Source organism: Neovison vison, chromosome 1, assembly GCF_020171115.1.
Source record: "Neovison vison isolate M4711 chromosome 1, ASM_NN_V1, whole genome shotgun sequence".
NCBI lineage: Eukaryota > Metazoa > Chordata > Mammalia > Carnivora > Mustelidae > Neogale > Neogale vison.
Window position 1 is genome coordinate 147445779 of NC_058091.1, and position 20234 is coordinate 147466012.

A 20234-nucleotide genomic window follows, 5' to 3' on the forward strand; every position below is an offset into this window, starting at 1 on the left:
TAATTATCCATTTAATCAAACCAACAAGAGAAGATAACAGAGGCAAATATAGAAGGTTATGTAGTTATGAGTAAAATTTAGCTCTTTCAATATTAAGACTCTATTTTCTTAAGTAATCAAAGACCTGATAAACATAGAAATTACTTTGACAAACTTAGAATCATTGTTTTTTTAAGGCAAATAACTTAAAAGGTAATGAAAAACTTTTGTTTACAATTTCTCACGAAGGGCAGAGCAATAGTTTAAGAATACTTTGTACTTTCAAAAAAGAGAAAACAAAAACTTTGCACCAGTGTATTTTTTTTTTTTTTCCATGAAGGAGGTGCTGCTCCATTTATTTTAGGTCTTTTTTTTTTCCAATTTATTTATTTTCAGAAAAACAGTATTCATTTTTTTTTCACCACATCCAGTGCTCCATGCAAGCCATGCCCTCTATAATACTCACCACCTGGTACCCCAACTTCCCACCCCCCTGCCACTTCAAACCCTCAGATTGTTTTTCAGAGTCCATAGACTCTCATGGTTCACCTCCCCTTCCAATTTACCCAAATTTCCTTCTCCTCTCTAATGCCCCTTGGCCTCCATGCTATTTGTTATGCTCCACAAATAAGTGAAACCATATGATAATTGACTCTCTCTGCTTGACTTATTTCACTCAGCAGAATCTGTTCCAGTCCCGTCCATGTTGCTGCAAAAGTTGGGTATTCATCCTTTCTGATGGAGGCATAATACTCCATAGTGTATATGGACCACATTTTCCTTATCCATTCATCTGTTGAAGGGCATCTTGGTTCTTTCCATAGTTTGGCAACCGTGGCCATTGCTGCTATAAACATTGGGATACAGATGGCCCTTCTTTTCACGACATCTGTGTCTTTGGGGTAAATACCCAGGAGTGCAATTGCAGGGTCATAGGGAAGCTCTATTTTTAATTTCTTGAGGAATCTCCACACTGTTCTCCAAAGAGGCTGCACCAACTTGCATTCCCACCAACAGTGTAAGAGGGTTCCCCTTTCTCCACATCCTCTCCAACACATGTTGTTTCCTGTTCTGTTAATTTTGGCCATTCTAACTGGTGTAAGGTGATATCTCAATGTGGTTTTAATTTGAATCTCCCTGAGGGCTAATGATGATGAGCATTTTTTCATGTGTCTGATAGCCATTTGTATGTCTTGATTGGAGAAGTGTCTGTTCATATCTTCTGCCCATTTTTTGATGTGTTTGCCTGTTTCGTGTGTGTTGAGTTTGAGGAGTTCATTATAGATCCTGGATATCAACCTTTTGTCTGTACTGTCATTTGCAAATATCTTCTCCCATTCCGTGGGTTGCCTCTTTGTTTTTTGTGTATTTTGGTATTAAAACTTATTTGCTTATTCAAATTCATCCTAATCTCAGCAAGTACTGACTGCACATAAAGTTTCTTTCCAAAGAGGCTTTGTCCATAAACCTACAACTTTATTTAACACTCAGATTTTGACCTAAATTTTCCCTCTATAAATAATCAGTCTTGCTTTAACGCTTTCTTTTCCCTCAACAAATATATAGTTTTATTACTCATATTTCTTCTTACAAAAATGCATTTCTTACTTTACTCACATAGAGTTGTTAATTTCCAGTAGTCTAAATTATTCTTAAAATTCTTAATACTTAGAAACCTTAATTTCTAGGGAAAACTAGGTAATAAGCAATTGTGAACTGTTATAGTGATGTGGGAAACAGAGGCAGAAGAAAATCATTAAATTTCCTTACCTACTGACAAGCCCTTGAAACAGTGAGAGTGGCTCTCCTCTAAGGACTCAACTGACCTCCACCTTAAGGCTTTGCTAAGGGCAAAGGACAATCCTAGCCTGACCAACCCCCTATTACCCCCAACCAGGATCCTGTAAGTCTACTTTAACAATTCCTTTAGGAAACTTTATCTCTAAACCTCCAAGATAGTGTCGAGAATCATTCCCAAGCATATGGCCCACTGATATACATCTAAAGGGTCTCCTGAGAAGGTTTTATTACTGGTAATGAATGACCTTTTCCCCAGACAATAGCTATCCCCTCAAGGTCCTAGAAACCTTGCTTCCAGAATTCCTTAGAGACTGATGTCATCCCTAATCCCTTCCCAATTTACAAGTATCTAATAGACCATTCCTCACATCCCCAGGGCACAGCTCTTCCTGCCCACGGGTCCTGTCCCCGTGATTTAATAAACCACCATTCTGCACCAAAGATGTCTCAAGAATTCTTTCCTGGTCATCAGCTCCAGACCTCACCCCACCAAACCTCACCTGTGTTCTAGAACTTCATCAATAGCAGAACTCTTCACGTTGGCAAATTTATGAATATGTTTCATTATTTTTAGAAACGAATTTTTTATATTATGATCTTTCAGTAAAGCAAAAAATATGTTTATTAAGAGATCCAAATTCATCTTTAGTTTCTCTATAATAAGACAAAAGTAGATAAACATTCTCAGTACTTAATGTTTCATTATTTTATCTTATTCAGAAGAGATCTAGATTATCAACAAGCTTAACTTTACTCATCATTTAACCAAGTAAAACTATAAAATTTTAGCTTTCCAAAGACGTTGGAAGCTGTTTACAAGTTTACCTACAAAGCTTTTTATTTTATTTATATCTATTTAATTTACTTCTTTTAATAACTACATGTAGACTATCCACAACTTCATGAGGCCTTAGACAGAATCAACCATTATTCTAAGCTTTTTTCTTTCTGACAAATTTTGCAACAGAAATACCCTGGACTTATTTGACTTTTATAGTAAACACAAGCAGAATAAAAGTTCTAAGTGTAATAGTGATAACTCTAAAAACATGTCCATATTAAATAAGCCAACAAGCTTAATTTAGCTTTACCAAATATTTTCCCAGATTACATGAATTTGAAAAAGATTTGAATTAGTTTCTAATTTTCTGGATGTTAGAATGCCCAATCTTTACAAGCATGTGCCTTTAAACAAACTCAATAGAGCTCTTCTACATATTAACTATAGCAATACCATCCAGAAGTAGAGAAAATATCTCCTGTTAAAACACACATGGACAGGGTGCCTGGATGGCTCAGTGCTAAAGCCTCTGCGTTCAGCTCAGGTCATGATCCCAGAGTCCTGGGATGGAGCCCCGCATTGGGCTCTCTGCTTGGCAGGGAGCCTGCTTCCTCCTCTCTCTCTGCCTATTTGTGATCTTTGCCTGTCAAATAAATAAACTTTTTTTAAAAATCTTAAAAAAACATACATGGACACGCACACAGCACAAAATCCAGACAAGAGATGATATTTGTGAAAAGGGCATCATTGGCTCACTTTTTTTTTTTTGAGATTTATGTATTTATTTTAGAACAAGCGTGGGGAGAGGCAGAGGAAGAGGGAGGGAGGGAATCTCAAAGAGACTCCACGCTGAGCTCAGAGCCCAATGTCATACTCAAACTCACAACCCTGAGATCGTGACCTGAGCTGAAATCACTTAACCAACTGACAACTAGACTAAAGAAGCCAGGATGTACTGGGAAAACTGCTCTCCGGATATGTCCAATGGAGAGAAGAACTGGAGCCAATCATTAGCCGGCAGCCTGACGACGGGCTGACGAATCAACGATCGCCAAACGCATCCCTTATTTGCATACCACTGCCTACAAATAGGCAGGAACCTGCCGCGGACTCCATTTTCTTCTGTCAGAAAAAAGCGACTCAGTATGCCTGAACCCGCCAAGTCCGCTCCGGCCCCGAAGAAGGGCTCCAAGAAGGCGGTGACCAAGGCGCAGAAGAAGGACGGCAAGAAGCGCAAACGCAGCCGCAAGGAGAGCTACTCGGTGTACGTGTACAAGGTGCTGAAGCAGGTGCACCCCGACACCGGCATCTCGTCCAAGGCCATGGGCATCATGAACTCGTTCGTCAACGACATCTTCGAGCGCATCGCGGGCGAGGCGTCCCGCCTGGCACACTACAACAAGCGCTCGACCATCACGTCCAGGGAGATCCAGACGGCCGTGCGCCTGCTGCTGCCCGGGGAGCTGGCCAAGCACGCCGTGTCCGAGGGCACCAAGGCCGTCACCAAGTACACCAGCTCCAAGTGAGCTTGACAAGTAAGCGTCCTGTCATCCAACCCCAAAGGCTCTTTTCAGAGCCACATGTTTTCACAGGCAGAGCTGCGCACTACCAAGCGTTGTGCCCTCAGCTTGGGTTCCCGTAGGTTAATGGGGACACTTGGGACACCATCCTGTGTGGTCCTTACAGGCGTCCCCTGTGTGAACAGGGGGCTCGGTAGCGGAAAAGAACGTGACCCAAGCGACCAGCGCTCACTTTCCCAGCTGGTGCACCTCAGGGCCACCTTCCCGCCGCGGGCGCGGACTCCGCCTTTTCTCAAGGTACAACCTAACAGAGTCTCCGCAGCCAGAGTGAAATTCGAAAAGCCCGCCTCCAGAAGGCGGGACTTCCTGTTCCGGTGGCTCCAGGCTTGCGCCCCAGGGACTCTGTAAGACTCTGCGACTCGAATCCTCCCCTCCTCTCCCCTCCCCCGCCGGCTTCCCGGCCTTTTCGAGTCCTGCCTGAGCGTCTGGTCCAGGACTTTAAAATGTGTGTTCGGGGGCTGCAGCTCTCCAGGAAGGACTCTAAGGTTCTTACCAGTTGTTCACTGTGCTTTACCGCTTTCCTTCTGAAGCTGCTGTGAATAGGCGATCGTCATTACATTCGACTTTTTTTTTAATTTTTTATTTTTTATAAACATGTATTTTTATCCCCAGGGGTACAGGTCTGTGAATCGCCAGGTTTACACACTTCACAGCACTCACCAAAGCACATACTCTCCCCAATGTCCATAACCCCATCCCCCTTCTCCCAATCCCCCCCACCCCCTACATTTGACTTTTAGAGTGTCCTGGAGAAGAATCCATTCATCCCTACTCTCCTCTCTGGCTCCCAGATGATCCCCCAGTGTCTTCCCAGACCAACACCCTCCAGTGCAGTCCCGGACTAAGAGGGCTGGGTGGCTCAGCAGATCCCAGTCCGTCCTTGTCTGTGCGAGCTTCCTTCCAAGCCCTCCACCTGTCCTGTCTCCAGTCTCGCCACCCACCCACCCCCCGCCCCGGCTCCGCTGAGCAGCTCTGTGTGGCAAAGGAGACAGGGACCCGGGCCGGTCAGAGCCTGGAGAGCAGATGTGGACTCGGGCCATGCGTTTTAACATACTAATGCTGGACACCAAGGTCTGGAAGGCTGCTGTTTGTGATCACTTGATGCCAAAGACGCTAAACCGTGAAAGTTAAAAGCAGGATTTGTCTCCTTCCCTCATTTTCCAGGCACCGTGACCTAGAGGCTTCCTTCTGGAAGTTAGGTGAGAAAGACTGGCTTGCCTGCACCACACCTGTAAGTGGAAATCCCGAATGCGTCCAAGAAGAGCCAACCGTCCTCCAGACCCTCCCAGTCAGCCTTCCCAACCCGACTGTCCCCTCTCCCTCTGTTCTCTCAAGAAGAGCAAAATGAGCACAAAGAAACAACGACAGTTTGTTTTCAGTTGCCAAATTACAGCTGCCCCTCAACTTTTTCTGACCATCTTGATTTCAGTGTGAGATGATAATAAAAGTCCTCTGTCCTTAGTGAATCATTCCACAGGGAGAGTCGTGTAAGAAAGCATACTGGATCCTGTCTGATTCCCTCTGCCTTTCAGGGATCCCCCTACTGCATGAAACTGGAAATCCAGCTCTGTAGCCTACCCCTTACGGAAAACTTAAACCAAACCTCAGAGAATTCTCTTCCTTCTGTTTCTCTGATGTTTCAGGTTTTGTTTTTTGTTTTCTTTTTGTATTCATCCCTTGCTTTTCCCCACGTATTGGAATTCCCTGAGACCTCTCCTACCTCCAGGCCTTGCAAATGTCTCTTCCTGAAATGCCCCTGATTGCAACGTTGTCCCCAACACACACACACACACACACACACACACACACACACCACAGTTGTTTTTTAGTCAACTCACTTTTCAGTCAAAACGTTACTGGGGAAGCTGATCTGCACCGTTAAAGACTCTCACAGTCACGAAGAACTGGCCCTATTCCAGACCCAAACCAAGAGCCTGGGACCATCAGGACTACTGTGGGTGAATCAAGACCTGATCCCTGAGAATAGGGAGAAACTCTGCCTTCCCTGGGGCATAAGGCAATGAAGGTGGGGGAGACCAGAACAAAACTGAGGCTGTGTTAGGATGAAGGAGGGGAAATGGCAAAGCCTGATAGAAAGGCCTGTTGGGCTGGCAGATTAGGGCTACTTAAGATGCCGAAAGTTCCCGCCACAAGACCTGAGCTCAGACAGGAGAACAAAGGCCCAAGCAGGAATCTGAGACCCTCCCGCCCCGGGCTCCAGTGGACCAATGGGATCCCGACCAGCAGACGAGATATCAGAATAAGAGAAACTTGCCAAAAGACCCCTGAGCTCCCCTCGAGACCCCTTAAAAGCCCCCTCCTCCCTGCCTTGGGCGCGACCCGCCACTCTGCTTTCCAGAGTCGCAGAACCTCACCCGAAGGTGCCCACCTTTTCCCGGCGCAACTTTCCTGGCTCCCCTTCTCCTGAGCCCTGAAACTTCAGAGAGTGTTTTTAATAAATCTTGCCTTGCACCCACTTTGCCTGGTGTTGTGTTTATCTCGCCGGAAAACTATACAAGGCCTTCTAGGCAGAAGGAAAGAGCCTCCATCTGGCTCATTCATACTCCAGGTCCAACAGGGAATTATGTCCTGAGTTTACAGAGCAGTACTTCTAACCTTAAGTGTGCATTCGAAACCCCCTGGAGGCTTGTTAGAGGACAGCTTGCTGGCCCCACTTCCAGGGTTTTTGTTTCATTACCTCTGGGGCATATCTGGGCACTTGGCTTTTTTATTTGTGTATTTGTCAGAGACAGAGCACAAGCTGGGGGAGAAGCAGGCTCCCCACTGAGAAGGGAGCCTGATGTAGGACTCTCTCCTAGGACCCTGGGATCCTGACCTGAGCTGAAGGCAGACACTTTATAAACTGAGCCACCAAGTTCCCAAAGATACAAATTCTGCTTCTAGCTGCTATGCTTTGAGAACATCTAATACTTGTATAACGAGCTAACCAAAGCCCCTTCCAGCGTAGAGGGTTCTGTTATGGAATATGAGGAAAGAAAAATCAGGTGCACCTGGATGGCTCAATTGGTTAAGCGCCTGCCTTAGTATCAAGTCAGGACCATGGGTTCCTGGGACCAAGCCCCACCCCACCTCCCTGTCAGCCCAATAAAGCCCCAGGGTAGGAAGGAGTGTGTGCTCAAGGATGGAAGTGCTGTGAGCTGGGGGACTAGGAAGCAAAGACAAGGTGTAAGAGACAGGGCGGGGGGGTTCAACAGATGCTGAGCATTTCCGACCTTGTGGGCCAGTGAGGGCAGCCAGTTGTATTGTGCCCTGAGAAACTCTTAGAATTTGAAAGCACCCAAGCTGCTGTGTGGAAAATGGGATTTATGGGATTAAAGGTAAAAATAAGCAGGAAGAGGAAGGGAGAGGTTATTGCAATAACACTGGTGACATTATTACAGGTGTCATGGGAGGAGAAAGTCTAAAGAAGGTACCGATGAACAGGGTCTCGTGGGTGAAGAAACACGGAGCTGACATTGACCGAGCACGTTCCGTGTGTTTAAGAGACTGTACCAACCTCTTTGCAAAGGGTAGCTCACTTCGTCCTCTCACCACCCACAGTATCTAGACCCAGCTATTCTCTCCTAGTTGACTACGGATGAGCAAGGTGTGGGGCTGGGGTTAGAACCAGACTGCGTCTCCAGGCCGTGTGCTGACCCGCACCTGACAGCGCTGCTGCACTTCCTCGGTGAATGATGCAGAGTTACGGGACAGGATGAGGTTTCAGAGACTGGGACATGACAATTTTTAAAAACCCTTAAGCGTTCCACTGGAGGTCAAGTGCGTTGTTGTACATGTGAGTCTGGAAATCAGAACAACTTGGGGACTGAACATGGAATTTTTGGAGAGTTTGGAAATAGAAACTTTACTGTTGTTAGCACACACTGAAACTGTCTTTTACCCATGGAGAAAGAATAAGGAAGCACTCCAATTTAAGAAAGAAGACAGACAAAGTGTGAGGAAGAAAACGAGGGGAATAGAGTCAAACAATCTAGAAAGACTTTCAGGAAAGAGGACACAGCCAGTGTGCTGTGATTGCTACTGAGAAGAGAACAGACAGTGACCTTGGCATACGGCAAACGAATCTCGCTGGAGACTCTGATTGTAGGTATTAAGGAATAACACAGATTCGGGGGAGAGCTTCAGGAGTATTTCTTATCTGAGCTTGAAGTGTCCTGCTACATTGTTCCCCTCTCTCTTGGGTCATCATGTGTCATCGATCCTGGCATCTCCCCAGCTGGAGCAATTGGATTTGCTTTCCTAGAAACTAGGAAAAGCAACAGAACGAAAGTCCTGCCTCCTCACCAAATTTGTCAGGGTGGTAGAACGTCTCTTTCAAGACAGTTCTTTGTTCTGTTTAAATAATCTGGAATTGAGTTTTTATGATTGCATCCACAAAACATTCATGAATTCACTTGCAGCACCTCAGGAATGCATGTAAACTCATACTATAGTCCCATTATTTATCCTCCATTTTCTCATTCAGTGTCACAAACTATAAAACTTATCGTCACATTACCTGTGAGAGAAGAGTGGTTAGTGATTTGCCACAGATGACAGATAGAAAATGACAGTTCAGGACTTTAGTAACAGCAATAATAATAAAAAACAGAATTTACCATGTGCCATGCACTAGCCAAATGCTTTGATTTTATTCACCCTAAACCCATAAGGTAGATACTACTGTTATCCCCATTTTACAGATGGAAAAAGAGACACAAGGTTAAGTGGACTGAGACGACAACACAAAAACTAAGCGTCCCTCTATGAGAGGATTCCAGTTTTTTTTTAATCTCTGAAGGGATATTGAGAACTTACAAACTTTTTAAACTATGCATACTCTACACCGCGATGGTCCCCGAAGATGCTTCACAAAATCACACACTTTAGGATGACACCAAGACACAGGGGTAAGCTGCAGTCTCTGCCATGTCTACAGGACCTCAGAAAAGGAGAGCATTAACCCACTTAGGACAGCTACCTTGACTTCTGTCTTGCTGACACGAAGGGGAGAAATTTGAGGACAGATCAGGTTGTGCTGCGTACAACGGAATCCACCCCTCCCTTTAACGAAGTCAGTGACGATAAGATCGAAACCAGACACTTGTTTAAACACAAACCTTTATATTGACACCTAACCCGTTTGATATTTCGTATTCTTTAATGTTCTCACTGTAAACTGACGGGTACAAAGTATCAAGCCTGAAAAACTAAGGACAGTTCCAGAGTACATAAAGGAGTTAAAAGCAACATAACTCACAATTGACAAACACTACAATCACAAACTGGCAGAATAAATGGAAAAATGGCCCATACTGGTTAAGTGTGCAACTCTTTCTGGAGACTACATGGGTGGCCCTGAAAAGGGCCTTTGGGTGGGTGAGAAACAAAAAGTTGCGAAGCAAAGAAAAAATGCTCAGCCCCCGAAGCCGTAGAGGGTGCGGCCCTGGCGCTTGAGCGCGTAGACCACGTCCATGGCCGTGACCGTCTTGCGCTTGGCGTGCTCCGTGTAGGTGACGGCGTCGCGGATCACGTTCTCCAGGAACACCTTGAGCACCCCGCGGGTCTCCTCGTAGATGAGGCCGGAGATGCGCTTGACGCCGCCGCGCCGGGCCAGCCGCCGGATGGCGGGCTTGGTGATGCCCTGGATGTTGTCGCGCAGCACCTTGCGGTGGCGCTTGGCGCCTCCTTTGCCCAGGCCTTTCCCGCCCTTGCCGCGACCAGACATGGCTACTTGAGTCTCTCCAACCCTCTCAAACACCACGAGCCGGCGCGCCAAGCCGACCTTTTATAGCAAGGCGACGGACCTGTTTGAAAACAGCAAGGGCAGGGGCGGGACCACACTCAGCTCCCGCCCACCGCCTCTTTCTCTGGAGCTAAGCTCAGCGCACCCAGGGCAGACGCGGCGCCTAAAGCGACCATCCGTTCGTGTGGTGGGGCGGGGGGAGGGGTGGGGGGTGTAATTCCACAAATCCACCCATATACGGTCATCAGTGTGTGCGTGAGCGTGCCACACTTGCAGCCACTGTGCCGGGCACCAACGCACACGCTCTCCACAAAGAAGCCTCCTACCTGGACTTTACACTTCCCAGACAACCGGAGAAATAGTTACTACAGGCTGTTGTCCCTAGGAGACGCTGGAAATACAGTTTGAGGCTCATCACAGCTTTTTCGCTAAATTTGTGTCTGTTTTATCGAGTCATGTCTGGTTCGCTAAGCTAGGCTCGCGGGGTTGCAGCTGGGTAGTCCTCCGGGGGAACTAAGGAGAACGTTAAACCTTTCAAAGTCAAATCGGGTTCAACATCATTGAAGGCTGTGCTGAAGGTGGTAAATCTGTGTATCCCAAGGTGATGAGAACTTGTGCTGTGAGTTTCAAGTTCATGCCTTGAGCGTGTTCTTACTTAGGCACAGTTTAGAGCTCGCGCGGTTTCTGCCACCGCGTTCCGTGCTCTACACCTTTACACAGCCTCGAGCTGCGCTCTGGACACAGCCTGCTGCCCAGCTCCCTATTTGACCCAGGGCAGTCTATATTCGGGTTTTGTTGTGGGTTTTTTGTTGTTGTTCTGTTTTTGTTTTTGCTTTTCTTTTCATATGTCTAAGACAGTCTAAGTTACAGAGCACTGAAGTTTAGAAGGGATAATCCATGTGACATGTTTACTATCTGCAAATAAACACTCACTCAACATCATTAGGATAGATTGTGGATACTCTCCACTCCCCTACACTCTGTATTTACCCCTCTAAAGTGGTGGGCCTAACAGAGCACCCTAGTTTGCTACAACTTTCTTTCGAGAACTCCCTAAATAATGAACACTGAAAGACTGAATTCATCAGAAATTCCTTTGAGGAGTTGCAGCTGAATTGCAGAAATCTGGCTTCTCCTCCAGGGTCTGTGAGGAGGGCCTAGTTCATCAAAGCTGTTTTCTAAGTTGATGGTGCATGGGGACAAATTCCCAATGGGGTTTCTACCGTCAGATACAGTGACAGGATGTAGGACATCTAGGAACTTGTATAGAACAAAAATCCCATCTTTACCCCTACTATCCAGCAACTGAACCTTAGCGTTTCCTGCATTTATGAGTACCGGCAGCGACCACTGTGATGGGCGGGGCCTGTACGGTTTCCCTGTCGCCAGCCGCGGGAGCTCTCAGTCATTTACACCCACCATTACACCTGCTATTACATTACACCTGTCATTACACCTGCAGATCCTTCTGTGGTAATTCTTACTCACAAGGGCGATCTTGTGACTTTAATGGATTAATAAAGAAACACATCTGTTAACATTTCAACAGTTTGGGATTTTGATAAATTTCATAATGGTACAGTCAAATAATTATTTTTCTATGTAATCCTATGTATATTCTTTTAAGCACTTAAAAACATTGTCCTAGGAAGGGGCCCATAAGCTTCCTCAGATGTACAAACAAGTCCATGACGTGAACTGATCAAGAACCCTTCTTTGGGATTATCCGAACCTTGAAAGACTGCGTTTTGAAAGAGAAGACTGTCAGAACGGTACACATCCTACCCCCAGAAGATGAACTGCCTTCAATCCCCCACTTTGGATGACATCTCCCTGCTTCAGGAGTCTCAGTCCAACACAGCTAGTTTTGGTGAGGGGACAGAGCGGGAGTGGGAGCCGCCGTGGCCATATCAGGAACGAATTCCAGTTCAGTCTATGGTCACTGGTGTATCATCAAAGCCAAGCCAGACTCGTCTAACAACCCTGCTGACTGAAGGGCAACAAATTGGGGTAGCTCAAAGAATGGGTCTTATAGGGGCACCTGGGTGGCTCAGTGGGTTAAGCCACTGCCTTCGGCTCAGGTCATGATCTCAGGGTCCTGGAATCGAGTCCCGCATTGGGCTCTCTGCTCAGTGGAGAGCCTGCTTCCCTCTCTCTCTCTCTCTCTCTCTCTGCCTGCCTCTCTGCCTACTTGTGATATTTCTCTGTCAAATAAATAAATAAAATCTTAAAAAAAAGAAAGAAAGAAAGAAAGAAAAGGAATGGGTCTTATACAACACCTGCCTCAAGGAGTTTATGACCCTGGAAGGCAGGGATCAGAAAAAAAGACCCGGAAGTGGGTTATCTGTATGATAGACTTTGTGGGGACCCATTCAATTTCCAACGACTGTGTGGATGCCCGGTTGACGAGAACTTCACGTGCCTCCTTGCGTGGAGACAGGGGATGGCACACTGTCAACCTACGAGAATAACTGAGCCAGGGACCCTGGTCTGACCTCAAGTGAACCATCCTTTTTGGTGGTTTGGTTTTGAACTTTGTCACTGAGGCCAAAAAGCCAGGGATTAGGAATTAAGATCATGCACAAAAGTTTCGGGAAAATTCCTGAATGGCTACAGAAAGTTAGGGGGGGGGGGAAGTAGGATGGTATTTTTATGTAAAGCCTTGATCCAGTGCTTTAAAATATAATAGTATTTAGATCTTGTTATGCACCAGTGCATAGGAATTGTGTAAAGTGTTCCAGCAGCTATATGTTTAAATTGCGTGTGTTGAAGACCAAGAAAAAGATAGGGGTTATTTTTCTTAAATGAAATGTCCCTCTTTTTCCCCACCCAAAATTTTTTATGAAGTTGCTGGCATTTGGGACAAAGTTTTATTAAAAGCGACAATTTATAAAACTGGTACAAAATAAGTAGTTTTGAGTTTGTTTGCACAGTTCTTTTTTTCCATTGGAAATGGAATTCATTGCCTTAAGTCTTTTTAAATAGTATATTATTATCTTTGGGGCTGGCTCTATGCTCAAAAACCAGTTTATTAATAACCTATTATAAGTGTTTCATCTGTTTGCAGTTAGGAAATGCAGAATTCAAAGTGATTGCCTGCCTTGTAAGCAAAGATAGATGCATTATCCTTTTTCTATAAAAATCAAGATAATGCCAAGAGCCCATTCAAGTAAAGTGGGGGTTACTATTACCCTTTCCTGTGTGTGTTATGTAATTATTTTGGTTGTTAATATGATAATTAAAAGTCAAGGTAAATTTTATAAAGCATAAGAAGACTCATAGTCATAGGAAACAAACCAAAGGGTGCTGTAAAGGAGGGGGGTGTGAAGGGATGGGGTGGCTGGGTGATAGACATTGGGGAGGGCATGTGCTATGGTGAGTGCAGTGAATTGTGTAAGACTGATGGCTCACAGACCTTACCCCTGAAACAAATAACACATTATATGTTAATTGAATTTAAATTTTTTAAAGGTAAATTTTAAAAATCCTAAAAAAAAAAAAGAAAATGTGTCTGCATTGACTAGATAGTAAATGTATAACATATATATCTGATTCATTTTGTTTTTTTAATCATATATTTCTAAATCATATTTTATTTATAAATATTGATGTTATTATTTCATACCAAATTGTATGCCTCTATGTTAAGGTTTTCTTTTTGTTTCCAATTCCAATATACTAATCAAAATTTATAATTAAAGAAGTTTAACTGAACTGTATTTTTGTTTGGTTTGCATGATTATTTTACTGTTATTAAAATAAGCTATATCACTTAAAAAAAAGTCAAGGTAAATTTTACATGTTAAGATGTCTGATTTATTGAGCTTCAATTATGCCACCGTCTTTTATGTCAAAAGAAAGTGGCACCACAATGAAGCTGAGAAACGTTGCACAGTGGTAACAGTTTTGATTTATTCCTTCTTGTGACCTCTTTCCCTTACTGTCTGGAACCATACTAAAGGATACTTCATCTCTTATTATTGTAGCTCTGAGGTTATTGAAGTTATGTAAACACATCTCAGTCTCTGTTTCCTAAAAAGGAAAGTCTGCTGGCTTAGACTGACAAGTCTAAGCAGGGAGAATTAAGATAAAAGTATGTCGTGTTTTGCACACAAACACAGGTTATCTGTGTTTGTAGAGCCACGTGACTTTCCTAGTTGAGATCTCAAAGAGGGAGTTTCTCCTTTATTTTTTGCCCACAAACGTGTTTTGCACACAGACACAGGTTATCTGTATTTGTAGAACCACGTGACTTTCCTAGTTGAGATCTCAAAGAGGGAGTTTCTCCTTTATTTTTTTTCTTGCAGTCAATGTAAGAGGACTCTGGATCTCTCAGCTTCTGAAGTGTTAGAGGTAGAAATGGTTTAGTAAAGATGTGGTTCATCATGTTCTATCTGTTCACCATGTGTATTTTTTCCTAACGTACTCAAAGGTAACGTAGCTGTTCAGCTCAGTGATGTTACAGGTAAGCATCATTCGTAAGCAAATGGAGAAGCAATGCCAATCTAACAAATCAGAAAGATTTATATGATATTGAGTACAATATTGACTCTAACACTTTTCTACATATAAATATCATAATCGAATTGTAGAAGAATTCAGTATGTCATAAATACTTCTTAAAGATTTGACACTACTCTGTAGTATCCATATGTTGGTTAAATTTCTTACAAGCCCCATGATGGAAAGACTTGAAGATGAATTTGAGAAAAACTGAGGATTATCAGGTTCTGTGAAATTATTACATGTATCTCGCTTAAGTTTTGTTCACTAATTTATATCCACCCAATTACATAAAGCAAACTTTGGGGGGTGCAGAGAGGAGCATTGGGAAATGCCATGAATGTTGGTATGAAAACCATGCGTTAGTAACAGTAATCTGATGGAGGTGTGTAAGGGTAAATGGCAATGATTTTCTCCACTTAGCAACAGCAAAGGTTATTTCATCTCCCTCTTAACATTTTATTTTGAAAAAATAGTGTGTCTCAGTTTTTACTTTTCCCTTCAGAACAGAGAAATTTTTCTTTTTTTTTTTTTAAGATTTTATTTATTTATTTGACAGACAGATCACAAGTGGGCAGAGAGGCAGGCAGGGGCGGGGGGAGCAGGTTCCCTGCTGAGCAGGGAGCCTGATGCAGGACTCAACCCCAGGACTCTGGGATCATGACCTGAGCTGAAGGCAGAGGCTTTAACCCACTGAGCCACCCAGGTCCCCAGAACAGAGAAATTTTTATAGGCATTAGGCCCCATCTCCTATTTTTGACAACAGAGAGATGTTTCCTAGGGTGAGGAAATATAACCGCTACATAATATGTTATAACCCAAATAATTGCTAGATATTGGGGCACCTGGGTGGCTCAGTTGGTTAAGCACTTGCCTTCGGTTCAGGTCATGATCTCATGGAGCCCGACATCAGGCTCGATGCTCAGCAGGGCATCGGCCCCCCACTTTTCCTCTGCCTCTCTCCCCAACACACACACACACACGCTCTCTCTCTCTACTCTCTATCTCAAATAAATAAATAAAATCATTTTTTAAAAAGCCACTTAAAAAAAAGTACTATCTAGATGTGTAAAAAGATTCCTTTGGGATTAGCATAGTGGTCTCTCACAGTATACAGAATTGTCACCAGCTCTATCCCCTGTTCATGTGACTTAAAAGAAGTAACAGATCCATTTTGCTCTGCTCTATGAGACTTGTGAGATTTTTTTCCCTCTTAAATGTAGTCAGTACTGTGCTGAGTTACCTGAATGTAATTCTGTTAATGCTTACTCAGTCATGTGATTTTTCTCTCTCCTCTACGTTACTACAGAAAGATCACTTTGTTGACAGAGTTCCTTTAGTTCTCCAACATGTGAAGTGAGCCCCGTAAGTTTCAAGTTCATTAACCATTTCTAATAAGAATATAGTCGCTGAAGCATCCGTCCTCTGTGTATACTGAGGTGAGGATCAATACTGTCTCAGGAGGGGCATAGTTGGACTACTCAGAGCTCAGTGGTAGTCATTGGAGCTGGCTACTTTCTTCATGCTTCCTCTGGACCTTCAGTGGACTAAAAGTTCTCAAAGAACTCAAGTGTGCCTCAATTAATAAAAAAGAATGGGGGTTTTGTATGTAGAATTGACAGCTATTTCAAGGTGAATGATGTATTTCAATTGGAAATGACATGGTGAGTTTGGTTATGTAGAGATTATAGGGAGAGTGTAGTCTGGTGTACGGAGGTGTGATATCCAGAATATCCATAAGCATCCAGAAATATCCAGAAGCATCCAAAAATACAAGTTTGACATTTAGGCAAGAAGACAGACCTGAAGGGAGAGACTTAGAAGTTATCCACATCACAGTAACTCATGAGCCCATGAAGGTGACTGGGGCAATGCCTTGAAGACTCCCTACATTGACACGGCCTAGACAAAGCTCTTCTTGGTACTGCCTCTCTATTATTTCCACCCATCAAGGATGTAATTCTTGTTCTTCTGTTTCCGGTATGCACTGACTACTGACACAGCCTGCCATGGCTCAGCTTTTCTGGAATTCATACTCCTCATTACTATCAATGAATAATCTTCAAAACCAACTATAATGAATCAAACCACGTTAAGAGGGGTAGGAATACATTTGCTCCATAATGAGTGAATGCACAAAGTAAAAATGATTTATACTAAGTCGATTGTTCATCTGGTCTTACCCATTTGAATCACGTTCATATTTAAGTTAGTGACATTAACTTTCATGGTTCACTTGGATGTGCTGAAAGAAGTAATCAGTCATTTCTTGATTTTGCAGGAATCAGAGAGGAGGGTGAAACACTCACCTCTTAGGCTTTGCTCTGTGCCTTCCCAGCATTACTTTCACTGTCATAGGGGAACACAGATTGCTACATGTTTTAAAATAAACATACTACATTAAAGAGAAAGAACTGGAAGTGATGAAAATAAAAATTAAATCATTTTCAACTATAAATATATTCCCTATTCTAAATTAAACATTAGATATAATGTTTCTTACAACCTTATTTCCTTGCATCAGTAAGAAATCTAGTAGCAAACATAAAACACACTTTTCAAATATTGCTTGTCTCTCAAGTGAGTTCTGTGGATGTGTGAGGATGTGTGTCTTGCATGTATATATTCTTTCATTCTATTACATTAATAGGTTACCAAAGTTTATACTCCCCAGGCATGCCAGATTTCTGTACCCCAAAGCTCATGAATATTTTAATTCCTAACCCCCAATTCAATCACCGTAAGTAAAATATTTTTTTTTTTAAACAAATAAAGAGGTCTAACTCTCTTTCATATCCTTCCTGGATTTCCTCTGTCACCATCTATGTTCACAGGACCAAAAACCGTGTCAGGAAGACGACACATTGCTGCATTCCCCATTTTCCTGGACAAATCTTGAAATCCTGAAACTCCCAAACTAACACTCCAAATTGGACGAGAAGCAATGATAAAGCTTTTTCAAAGTAATAACTGTCAGAATTAGCTGACAGCTAATGGATGGATGGACAGCTAAAGGATGGCAGCATCCATGATTCTCATTCTGTAGAGAAAGAGACGAAGAGTCTCTTATTTTTCTTCATACGAAACAGACTTTCTGGGTAAATCTCCATGAGAACTGAGAAGTTGTTGAATACATAAGGAGCCAAGAGTGTCTAGAATATCACTAGAGAGCAAGTGATCGAAAGCACAAAGGGAAGAATTTATATTTTAAGGGAAAATCGAGAAGTTATCTCTCTGACCGGTGAATCTCTGAGAGTGTCAGGGGATTTTGAAAAAAGCTGAGACTAACAAGGTACAAACTGGAAGAAGAAAGCATGAAGATCTCAAAGCATGAGGTGTCCCGCTTCGCTCCCAAATAGAACCGGTGTGATTCCTCCACGGGAAATTTTATTTTTTTTGCTTTCCTCAGTTGTAACAAACACAATTCCGGGACAGAGCGGAGACTCGGGTGCTGTCAGGTTGGGGACGGAGCCGGGAGCCAATCAGCGCGCGGCGTCGTGGTTGTATATATACACACACGCACGCCGGCCGCGCAGCTCCGCTCCGAGACTTTCTTCTTCTTCTTCTTCTTTTCCGCGGTTCCCGTCAGGAATCCCGACGCACGATGTCTGAAACCGCACCTGCCGTGCCTCCCGCTCCGGCCCCTGCCGAGAAGACGCCCGTGAAGAAGAAGGCCCGCAAGTCCGCCGGTGCCGCCAAGCGCAAGGCGTCCGGGCCCCCGGTGTCCGAGCTCATCACCAAGGCCGTCGCCGCGTCCAAGGAGCGCAGTGGCGTGTCCCTGGCGGCGCTCAAGAAGGCGCTGGCGGCCGCCGGCTACGACGTGGAGAAGAACAACAGCCGCATCAAGCTGGGCCTCAAGAGCCTGGTGAGCAAGGGCACCCTGGTGCAGACCAAGGGCACCGGCGCCTCGGGCTCCTTCAAGCTCAACAAGAAGGCGGCCTCCGGCGAGGCCAAGCCCAAGGCCAAGAAGGCGGGCGCGGCCAAGCCCAAGGCGGCGACCGGGGCAGCCAAGAAGCCCAAGAAGGCCGCGGGGGCTGTCGCCAAGAAAGTGGCCAAGAGTCCGAAGAAGGCCAAGGCGCCCAACCCCAAGAAGTAAGAGTTTAGCTAGCTGAGAATAATTCAACGGCTCTTTCCAAGCCACACAGTTAGCCTTATGGAAAATGTGGTAGCACTTGGTTTCTCCAGTATCTGTCACAATGTAAGAAACCTAAAATAAGTACACAGCAATCTTTCCCAGAAAAGGTCATTGGCTCTGAAAAGAGCCTTGGAACTTAAGGTTCAAAGGTTCTCATCACTGGCACTAAAGAATTTAGGCCCTCTCGCCGCGGATGCGGCGCGCCAGCTGGATGTCCTTGGGCATGATGGTGACGCGCTTGGCGTGGATGGCGCAGAGGTTGGTGTCCTCGAAGAGCCCCACCAGGTAGGCCTCGCACGCCTCCTGCAGCGCCATGACGGCCGAGCTCTGGAAGCGCAGGTCGGTCTTGAAGTCCTGCGCGATCTCGCGCACCAGCCGCTGGAACGGCAGCTTGCGGATCAGCAGCTCGGTGGACTTCTGGTAGCGCCGGATCTCGCGCAGGGCCACCGTGCTGGGCCGGTAGCGGTGCGGCTTCTTCACGCCGCCCGTGGCCGGCGCGCTCTTGCGGGCCGCCTTGGTGACCAGCTGCTTGCGCGGGGCCTTGCCGCCGGTCGACTTGCGCGCCATCTGCTTCGTGCGAGCCATCCCAAAATTAACCACAACGGGTTGCTGACGGAAAAATGAAACCCTACCAAACTCTACTACTAGATATAGATACTCATTCTGATTGGACAAATAACTTGCTTCCTAGGGCTCCAAATGAAGATAATGGTAGTGACATTCACTCCCTGAATCCCAAGACCGCCACTACATTTAGACCAAAACCTGTTTTCCATCAAAAATAGAAGGGGAAAAAAAAAAAACTAACATATTCCTCCAATCTGCTTGTTAACTGCCGGTGTTTTCAACTCTGGCGTCTACCTTATTTACAGTTATCTCTTATCTACCTCACCTGATTATTTACAATGTCCTTTGGCCTTTGAAAGCATAATTTAAATACCAATTAGTCCAATGATTTATTTTGTTGGCTGAAAAAAAAATTTTTTTAATTTATTTGACAGAGAATACAAGCAGGCAGAGAGAGAGAGAACGGAAGGGAAACAGGCTCCCTGCTGAGCAGAGGGCCCCATGCTGGGATCGATGCGGGGCTCAAACCCAGGACCCTGGGATCATGACCTAAGCCAAAGCCAGAGCCTTTAACCCAGAGCTACCCAGGCGTCCCTGGCTGAATAAAATTTTAAGTTTTGGCCCCTGAAACTGCTTTTCTTTAAATGGTTTCTGAAAAGATGCCCTTGAGATGTGATTGGCCAAATAATTTTTTTACCCTCATTGGAGTTTAGGAAGACTAATTTCAGGTCTATATCATGAAATCTATTCAAACTCCGTTTTTTCAAAATGTTTTTATGTAACTCCTAAATGTACCATTATCCCTAAGTTAATTTCATGCATATTACTATATCTCATTAAATACATAGTCATTCTACACTAACTGAAAGTTGTGTAAAATGGTGTTAAAAGACACCCAAAGTGTAAATGGTACAAAAACATCACTGTGTATCTTTTTAAAGTCAAACTGAACCCGTTACAAGCCTCTGTATAAAAGGCAAGAAATTCCAGGCCATATACTATTGAAGTCCAGGTGACACCGGATTTAGGCCCAGCCCAGTAAAGTTGGATATTGGTTAACTTTTTTTAAAGTATCACTTCCAGATGACTTTGTCCACTAAGGTTCAAAAAAACTGCTTTCAATAGGATATATTAATAAAAGTA

At 44.3% G+C, this 20234-nt stretch overlaps 4 protein-coding genes across 4 annotated transcripts; 2 read left to right on the plus strand and 2 right to left on the minus strand.

The window, feature by feature from the left end:
- Positions 1-3683: 3683 nt before the first annotated feature.
- LOC122914045 (histone H2B type 1-C/E/F/G/I) lies at positions 3684-5367 on the plus strand. The gene is made up of 2 exons (XM_044260689.1): positions 3684-4095; positions 5305-5367. Exon 1 carries the CDS (start codon positions 3706-3708, stop codon positions 4084-4086), a length of 381 nt encoding a protein of 126 aa, XP_044116624.1. The 5' UTR covers positions 3684-3705; the 3' UTR covers positions 4087-4095; positions 5305-5367.
- A 3821-nt stretch (positions 5368-9188) lies between these two features.
- Positions 9189-9879, minus strand: LOC122914151 (histone H4). Its single transcript, XM_044260787.1, has one exon. It carries the CDS (start codon positions 9866-9868, stop codon positions 9557-9559), a length of 312 nt encoding a protein of 103 aa, XP_044116722.1. The 5' UTR covers positions 9869-9879; the 3' UTR covers positions 9189-9556.
- Positions 9880-17993: 8114 nt separating this feature from the next.
- LOC122909106 (histone H1.4-like) lies at positions 17994-18485 on the plus strand. The gene has a single exon (XM_044252835.1). The coding sequence runs from the start codon at positions 17994-17996 to the stop codon at positions 18483-18485; it is 492 nt and encodes a 163-aa protein (XP_044108770.1).
- LOC122913832 (histone H3.1-like) lies at positions 18344-19540 on the minus strand. Its single transcript, XM_044260469.1, has one exon. It carries the CDS (start codon positions 19107-19109, stop codon positions 18699-18701), a length of 411 nt encoding a protein of 136 aa, XP_044116404.1. The 5' UTR covers positions 19110-19540; the 3' UTR covers positions 18344-18698.
- Positions 19541-20234: the final 694 nt, after the last annotated feature.